Source organism: Apteryx mantelli, chromosome 14 (genome assembly GCF_036417845.1).
Source record: "Apteryx mantelli isolate bAptMan1 chromosome 14, bAptMan1.hap1, whole genome shotgun sequence".
Classification (NCBI taxonomy): domain Eukaryota; kingdom Metazoa; phylum Chordata; class Aves; order Apterygiformes; family Apterygidae; genus Apteryx; species Apteryx mantelli.
The window spans coordinates 26730653-26739692 of NC_089991.1; the positions used below are offsets into that span (position 1 = coordinate 26730653).

At 48.2% G+C, this 9040-nt stretch overlaps 1 protein-coding gene across 1 annotated transcript; it reads left to right on the forward strand.

The window, feature by feature from the left end:
* The first annotated feature begins 2420 nt into the window (after window positions 1-2420).
* LOC136993392 (perilipin-3-like) lies at window positions 2421-6111 on the forward strand. Its single transcript, XM_067305115.1, has 7 exons — window positions 2421-2462; window positions 3216-3411; window positions 4365-4447; window positions 4682-4940; window positions 5156-5355; window positions 5503-5631; window positions 5737-6111. Exons 1-7 carry the CDS (start codon window positions 2421-2423, stop codon window positions 6109-6111), a joined length of 1284 nt encoding a protein of 427 aa, XP_067161216.1.
* The last annotated feature ends 2929 nt before the right edge of the window (window positions 6112-9040 follow it).

Genomic DNA, 9040 nt, shown 5'->3' on the forward strand with positions numbered 1-9040 from the left:
TATAGCAGCAAGACTTGCCTTGTGACTACCCCAGCCAGCTTGTGAGCTGGCACAGAGATCCTCCTGGTCTTCACAGGGAGTAAAGGGGAAGACTGCTGTACAGCAAGCAGCTTCAAGACAGGACGCTTGGAGACAGAACAGTGTTCCTACCAGCTCAATGACCTCCTGCAACTTTGAGAAAGTCTCCTGTGTGACCATCTTGATCTTCCTCACTTTGGCTAAGAAGCACTGGTAGGCTTTTTGATGCAGATGAGTGGGCAAGGAACTCAGATGTGTGAAATAACCCTGATGGTCTGACTGCTGCTGGACAGCTGCCCCTTCAGTCCCCTCCACAGAGACCACAAGGTCAGCTGGAAAAAACAGCGATGAGAAGTTAATTGTTAATTGTCCTAGACTGCATACGACAGATGGTCAGCAGTCATGAAGCCTTGCAGGTTAGAGTCAGAGTGACCATGGCTTTTAAAAGTGTCTGTATCCCCCAAATATAGCAGGAACTGGGAGGCCGAGTACCCCAACCACACACACTCGCGCTACCTCTCTACATTGCAGAGAAGCCTAGAAAGATCTTCTTTGCAGATCTGCCTCACGCAAGTGTTTTCTGACCTAGTTCCTCATCTGTGATGGGGAAATGGTGATCCGATTTTCCTGGCACAGCTTCCACACTTCTGTCAGTGATCTTGCCTGCTTCGCAATCCACTGCCATGCCCTGGCTGGTCACCACGGACCTAGCAGACTCCAGGACTCTCTGAACAACTTCCCTGGCTGCCTCCAACACCGCCACTCTGATCGCAGCATCTTCGGCACCAGTGATGCTGGGTGACGCCAGCTCTTTGATGCCAGAGAGAACCTAGAGAGAGATCAGAAGACTGAATGTACCCACTTCTGTAGAACAGCATTTGGTACAACCGTGAGGTTGATGAGACTATTTCAACATCAGAGCTATTTGACCAGCCCAGGTGGGGAATAAGTCAGACTACAAGTGTGAGTAAGCTCTGCTTGGGGTGCAGTTCACCCAGTTTGTGGGATGTGGAAACTGTAATGAGACTTGCATGGGACCTTCCACAAAAATAATCTGACAGTTTGTTAAAATTGTCATTGAGAGCTTCAGTGAGAAGAACGTGGGACAACAAATGTTAAGAAACTTCACCTCAGGTTAGAGTATTCAAATTTGTCAAGGGACAGTAGTCCAGCAGCAAGGATACAAAGAGTTTCCAGCTGTGCTCTAACATCTTCCCAGAAGATGGACTCTAGAACATGCATGTAGCAGAGTACCAACCCACCAGCTAGGAGAGAAGGGGACAGAAGGGCAAGTCAGAACAGCTGTGACAGCTCCAGAGGGTTCTGGCTTTGCAGCTTCAAACTTTTCCCAGTTGGGACAGAGCTGCAGGATTGAAACTCTCAATACAGAGTGCTCAAGTAACACTCATTTGTTTTTGGAGAGTAACTATTTGTTTGTTTCCTTTGTCTTTTAATCATTTCAGCAGGAAAGTCCAGCGCCAGGAGTGTCTGCACTGCAGCTACTGAGTACAGATTACAGTATGTTTGCCATCTAACTTCAGAATTTGCATTTAAGTCTATTGACTAAATGCACCAGGCTTGATCAGACAGTCAAAAGAGCCATTCAGGCAAAAATAACCAAAGGATGTTGGGAGTGAAAGGAGGAGCTGGTTTAGGCTGTTAGAAGAGCCTTGGGGTAGGAAGCAGGGGGAACGGACATCTGAGCCAGCCCAAGGGAACTGGCAGGTACCCGGGTCTCATCTCCTCTGTGAGGGAGAGCATTCCAGAAGAACATGTCATGGACACCAAGAAGGGGGGGGGGATGTTCCTAGTTGGCGAGAATTTCTAGTTCTGTGTTAGACTGAAGGATTAGCATTTTTAGTCAAGGTACTCCTTCAGTCAATATTGGTTCTTTCCTCTCCAGTAGAAGTTGCATGTATGTAGATTCAACTGGTCTGTAACAAGGCTTTTCTCTGGAGGTCATAGCCACCCACCACCCTTCTTTTGTTTTGTTTTGTTTGTTTCTACAGACCAGATTTAAGTCTAAATTTTATTGCATAGAAGTTCAGGACCAAGGCACACCATTTGCTGGGTAAGGGTTCAAAGAGATTCAATACTGAAGTCAGTTATGAGTGACTCACAAGATACCTGGTGGGAGAAGAGAAGAGAGCCTTGCTCTTCTCTCAGCCCAGAACAAGGAGACTGGCCAGGTCCAGCTAGACAAGCAAGTTCGCCTGGCCTCCCATCCACCAGAAACTGTTACCTTGTCATCTGGTTCTTGCAGGTTTGGCAACTTGTCTTCCAATTTGTCCTGTCCCAGGTAAATACATTCCTTCATTGTTGCAACTAAAGGCAAATCAGAAATCAAATGCATTTGAAAGTGAACGTGTAAATAGATCTTAGACTTTCTACATCCTGCCAGCATGTCCCCCACATCAGCGGGGGGGAGACACTTGGAACAGCAGGTAGGTACTCTGTGTGAGCTGTAACTGGAGCAGCAGCTTCTGGGTGCAGGTGTGAGGAAGCGGCTGCTACTGTGGCTAGGGGGAAACTAAGCCTGCCCAAAGGGAGGAGTCTCTTCTGCTCAGCCTGTGCCCTGCAGCTTCTCTGGGAATGAGTGGTGGCACAGCCAAAAGAGCAGGCCTGAAGACCCTGTAAGTAACCTGCTAGATTAAGCAAAATAGCCTGGCTCTTGCCTAGGAGTGATGCTTCTCTACACCTCTAGTCGAGAGCCTGGGCAATGCTTTCGTGGAATGGCTCCCATGTCTTGGGGGCCCCAAAACCTGATGCACTTGCCTCTGTGGACTGCAGCGTGTGTCTTGCTGACTAGTGTGGAGTCTTCCAGCTTAACATCAATGCAATCCTGTTCTGATAAAGCTTTTCCTGGAATTGTTTAATAACTACGTCAAATGAACTGGAGCTGGGCAAGGTTCTAGCAGTACTGAGACTGTCTACACTCTCCTCTGTCCCTTGGATGACTCTGTATTGGAAGAAAACCTTTCTGTTATGGACCAACCATAAATATCAATAGCGTTCCACAGCTTGTTTCTTTAGTGAGTTGCAGGTTTTGAAGTGAATATGAGCTGTGGTTTGCTCTCCTTCAACCAGACCAGGTTACTTGAACAGGCAGAAAGGTGAAGCTTTGGTGCAGGGCTGCATAGAAAGCTCTGTCAGGCTTGGAAGCCTCATGGCTTGTTTTATTTTTTTTGCCCTCGTAGGCTGCAATAAATCTGGTGGCTAACCTGACCTTGGTCAGCTCTGCCTGTGATGTGGTTTCTACAGCTTATGTCTCCACCAAGGAGAGCCACCCCTACATCAGATCTGTGGGTGAGGCAGCAGAGCAAGGAGTGAAGAGTGTGACTGAAGCCACAGCTACCTGTGTGCAAACGGTTCTGACTACACTAGAGCCTCAAGGTAATGTGGTGGGGAGGCTTACACCTGCTTGTGAGGGCCAAATCCCCTTCCCAGAGGGACTCCTAACTCTTTGGTTCCTTCCAACCCTGAAAGGAGCCCTTGGGTGTGGAAAGGCACCTCTCTCATTGACTTACTAAAGGGATAGCTCCAGACTTACAAGTAAAGCAAAAAAGGCTGAGTCCTAATCAGAGTAGTGTGAAGAAGTGTCTCTTCCTGAAGGACTGGATTTGACTCAGGTGTTGACTACCCTAAAACTGATCTTGCCAGGCCCAAAGTATTAGGTGACAGCTGCTTGTAGTTTGATTCTTAGAAGCCCATGGGGGCTGGAAGAAAAGCCCCACTTGGAGGGCTATCATTACTAATGGTCCTGTTTCCTGTGGAGCTGCCTTCCCCCCCCCCCCCCGACTCCCACAAATGGGAGGGGGGGGGAAGCAAACAAACAAACAAAAAAAACCCAAGAACCAGAACTAGACCCTCAGCATGTGAGAAGTTTTTAAACCTCATGGAGGGAGGGGGGCTGATCCTGATGGCAAGGGTCTGACAAAACAGCTGATGTGACAGGCCTGGTTTAACTCTAAGACCAGAGTGGGCCCCCTCCTGTTTACTGTGTGATTCTAGATCCCTGGGACATGGAGGCTAGGGCAGAAGTGAGAGCTAAGCAACTGTCTGGTCAAGAACTAAACAAGCTGCAGGTGGGACTCCAAAGTATGTGGCTATGTTCTTGCTAGTGCAAGTCGGGACTGGTTATTCTCAAAGTGAACAGACTTAGCTCAAGACCAAGCAGCAGTGGAAACCAAGACAAGCTGCTCAGCAAATCCAGTTTATATCAAAACACATCTGCCTGAGTGGGAGTCTTTACCCACAGTCCCTGCAAGGCAGCATAATCGGGAAGGCAGGACTTGCAAGATGAAATAGTAGAAAACCCAAGTCTTGACACCTCCTCTTTTCTGCAGTTGCTGTGGCAAACAAATATGCCTCCAAGGGCTTGGATAAAGTAGGGGAGAAGCTCCCTCTCCTTCAAAAGTCAATGGACCAGGTAAGAACCAAAGGCTATGCCCTCCTTGGCTGGAAGAGGAGGGCAGAGCTGGCCTTTACAAGGATAGAAATACTTCAAGTTCTCTTGAGGAAACAAATCTCTGAGTGCATAGAGTGAGCTCTCTTAGGAGTAAGAAAGCAAACAGGAGATACTGTCTGAAGACTCCTCTGGGTGCAGCAGGGACTGGGTCACAGAGCACTGCAGTTCTTATCTGACACTAACCTATTTCCGTAGGTTCTCTCTGACACAAAAGAGCTAATGTCATCCAGAGTGGCTGATGCCGAGGATGCTGTGAGCAGCAAAGTGACAGAGGTGATAGATGCAACCAAGGAGGCTCTTCAGAGTGGCATGGAGGCTGCCAGATCTGCAGTGACCAGCAGTGTGGCAATGGTTACAGATTCCAGAGTGTGCCAGATGGCTGTGAGCAGAGCAGGAGCTGTGCTGGAGGAAACAGGAGATGACCTCAGTCTGCCTATTGGAAATGAGCAACTAGGTCAGGAAGTGGCATATGTGCCTGCATATTTAATGAGGATCATCAAAATGGGGATACCAACCTTGTTTTCTCATCTTTGAAATGGGTTTAAGAACTAATAGGAAGTGCCATGTTGGAGGCTACCTGGCTCATAGTCCAAGCTCTCCTGATGCTTGTTTAGTTTTCTTATTAAGCATCTCTGGTCAGACACTTACAGGCATTGTCTTTCTCCTCAGCCAAACTGGCAGCATCTGGGGAGGGCACAGACATAATATCTGTGGAGCAGCAGCAGGAGAAGCAGAGGTACTTTGTGCGGTTGGGGTCTCTCTCTGATGAACTCCGCCAGTTTGCCTACCTGCGCTCAACTGATAAAATGAAGCGGGCCTGGCAGGGCATGCAGGAGGCCCTTGCACAGCTTCACTGCATCATTGAACTGGTAGGTAGAGCTCTGCCTCCCTGTTGGAGAGCAAGACAGGGCCAAATGTACGACTTGGTCTCAACCTCACTATGACAGTGACAGCTGTGTTGATGACCAGCAGGTTTCTGTCTTGAGACACTCTGATTCCCCCCCCTCCCCCCCCAGATTGAAGTGTTTAAGCAAGGATTTAACCAAAAGCTTCAGGAAGGTCAAGAGAAACTATGCCAGATGTGGCTGGACTGGAGTAAGAAGTGTCCTAGGGAGAGTGGAGATGCAAACTCTGCAAAGCCAGAGGTATGCCCATGGGGAGGGAAGCAGAGGGATCTGATTCACCCTTTCCCTGCTTGATTTCTTAAAGTAACTTGCTCCTCTGACCTTCTCCTTTCTGCCTCCTTCTAGGAGATGGAGTCTCTGGCCCTGCTCATGGCACGCAGTATCACACATCAGCTGCAGATCACCTGCTGTAAAATAGTATCTGCAATCCAAGGCCTGCCTTCAAGCCTTCAGAATAAGGTGAAACAATCTCTTGGTAACCTAGAGGAGTTTCATGCTGCTTTCTCAGCAGCAAGCTCCTTCCAGGACTTGTCCAGCAGCATCTTGACCCAGAGCCAGGGGAAGCTGGCTGTGATCCAGGAGTACATGGAGGAGCTGCTGGACTACCTGAAGAACAACATGCCTCTCTCTTGGCTGGTGGGACCCTTCTCTCCAAGGGAGGAGAAGGAAGCACAGGCAGTAGGAGCAGGGACCCATGAAACCTCTGCCACCCTCATGTAAAGGGAGTAAGGCTCTGAACACAGTCTGCCTGGCTCAGCTCTGGGGGGAGTCTTTTCTGGGATAACTTTACACACACACCATTCCAGCTGAGGGTGAGATGTCACATCTGTGGTGACTATTGGGTATTGATGAATTAAGTAAGAAGTCTTAAGAACTCTTGAGGGAGGTGAGGTAGCAGGGCCACACTTCCTAAATGGCTGTAGATCCATTCAGGAGTAGGGGCTGATACTTGGGCCAGAAGTAAAACAGCTGAAGCATCCAATGCTTCCTCCTCTCTAGCAAGGAGTTCATGATATGTCCTCCCAACTCAAGGGGACATTCACTGCTGTGCAGCCTGCTGCTGTGCAGGAGAGCTCAAGGGGCTCTAGGCTGCAGCGCTATTTATGGGCATGGAGTTTGACTCATGGTCATACAATATTTGGTGTGGAGTTGTACCTTTTTTTCTCATGCCCATTTCTGGCCTCACCAGTTGCAACCAGTATCACCTAGTTCCTCCTGGTCAGCTCTGGGCGCAGTCAGTTATTTGAGGTCAGCTGGGGCCTGAGATAAGGTGTTTGTGCATGGGGGGGATAGTTGTGCTTCACCACACTTTGGGCCTGATATGGGGGGGGGGTAGTTGCGCTCTGCCACACTTTGGGCCTGAGATGTGTGTGTGTGTGTGCATGTGGGGGGGTAGGTGTGTTCTGCCACACCTCTTATGCCTAATTCCCCTCTTAGAGTTATAGTTGTCTTCTGTCTGGTGAAGACTTCAAGGTCTGTGGTGGGAGAGTGGACTGCTGGAGTGGCTGCCTGGGAAAGATGCGGACCCATTGGGATGGGAAATCACTAAAGCATAGGTGACAGATACTTGCTGGTGCTGGTCCTGTTGGCACCACCATCTCCTAGCCAGGAGGTGCTCCAGTTGAGCCAAAAGCTCTTCAGCTACCAAGCTTAGCCATCTTCCAAACAGCTTCCCCTTCCCCCCACCCCAGACTTACCAGACTATGGAGTAGCTGAGGAGGATAGAGCAAATGCCTTGCTTGCCATTGGGAGTGAGGGACTGACATAATAAGAGTCATACTTGTTTCTCTTCTGTATGGCTTGCCTTCCTCTCAAGGAAAGAAGTGGAATCTGTTACCAATGTGAGTGCTGCTTCCTCCAGACTTAATGCCAGAGACACCAATATTAGCTTCCCTTTTCTTAGATGTTAGAAATGGGGACGGGGGAGGAGGCCCCCTTGTGGGAAGTAAGTATGGGTTTAGAGGAAGAACTCTTCCTCTATTTTTCTTCTCTTAAGCAGAAATGGCTACTGCTCCAGCTACACTTCTATCCCCACATTACTGTGTGTAATGGCTTAGCACTGTACCATGGCAGGTTCATGTGGCCCTTTAGTCTTGGGTTCAGTCATTCCACTGATACAATGTGATCCCCTGATGTGGTAAAGCTCCAGGTCCAGCTTCACTGAGCAGAGCACTTCAGAGACTATCAGATAACAGCCCAAACTCTGCTTCTCATGTGTAGCCACTAGGTCTCATTGAAGACAAAATAATAAGCCAATGACAATTGCCAGGCCAAGCTATTGTCGAGATCTGATGTGAGATAAATTGCAGGGGTCATCTCTCCTCTGGATGCTTTGATTACTGCCAAGCAATTCCTCCCTGGCAAAGAGCTCAAGGAGAGGCAGCTTCAGTCTGCCTGAGATCATCATAGCTGAGCTTGTAGGGAGGGAAGTGAGGCACTAATTGTAAGCAGTAGCAGAAGTAGTCCTGCTATTCAGTAGGAAATCTGCTGCAATTTCTCTTCTTCAACAGCAAAGCTGCACCTCGCTACCTTAGTGTCTGAACCTTGTTATTTAAACTTCCTTGGACAAAAGTGCTTCTTAGGAAATAATTACATATTCCCATACGCTATATTGATTTTAATATTGCAGCATGTCAGATGGTTACATTATATTGATTAGAATAGGCTATACTTGGGATCCTCGTATGAAAGTATAATCACAGGTGTTGGGTAACTGTACGGTCTGATGAACTAGGTAAATGTTAAGCAAATCTTGGCAACAGTAACTGAAGAAACCGTAAATGGGAAACAATCATGTAACTTAGCAATTCTGTTGATTATGTTATGTAACCGAATTCTATAGCAACTCTGTTGATTATGCTATGCAACCGAATACTATATATGTGATGGAATCAATCAAAGGGGTGGGATTCTCAGCTTTGGACATGAGTCCCTGAGACCCCGGGCCCTGAATAAAGCACCGCATATAACTGCTTTTGTAGTTATGTGTTTCTTTACGGGCAACAGTTTTCTGGCGACCCAGGTGGGACTTCGGGAGTAGTGTTGACGGTTCGCTTTCCGATTTTGCTCCGTGCCGGCACCGAGGAATTCTCGGGGAGCCATCGGCTGCGCCCGCTCTGTGCTGCTCCTGACGTCCCAAAGTGGTAAGCCCGAAGGTGCTTTATTGTAATATTTGGTTGGGTGCCTGCCTAATAAGACGTGACGGCGATTCACGCAAGGTTGGGCTAACGAGCTCGAGGTCTGGTCTGTGGAAGCCTAGGCGCTGGCCGTCAGACGGAGCGAAAGCCCCGCAGGTCCAGCACTCACGGACATACGTGGCTGTCTCGTGAGTTTGGTTTGGTCTTTTGTTTCCCATCAGAGGCTATCTTTCCGTTTTCTACCCCGTAGATTTAGTGTGTGTGTGTGGAGTGAATGTGTAAGACCATGGTAATACCGGATAATTCTCCGTTAGGATGTTTATTAAAGCATTGGAAAAGTGCGGGATATTTTCAGAGTATGAGTAAAAGTTGATTTATAGATTATTGTATGAATTGGTGGCCACAATATGAGTATGATGGACCCCGGTGGCCTGAACACGGAAGTTTAGATCCGGGTGTTATAGGTCCATTAATGAGATATTGTCAAGAACTTGAAAAATGGGATGAAGTAC

Excerpts from the sequence above, each read along its gene's own strand:
- LOC136993392 (XM_067305115.1), top strand. The coding sequence starts at position 2,421 with ATGTCCCCCACATCAGCGGGGGGGAGACACTTGGAACAGCAG. Across the intron at positions 2,463-3,215 it reads GGAGACACTTGGAACAGCAG|GCTGCAATAAATCTGGTGGC; the intron begins GTAGGTACTCTG and ends TTGCCCTCGTAG. Across the intron at positions 5,356-5,502 it reads TTCACTGCATCATTGAACTG|ATTGAAGTGTTTAAGCAAGG; the intron begins GTAGGTAGAGCT and ends CTCCCCCCCCAG.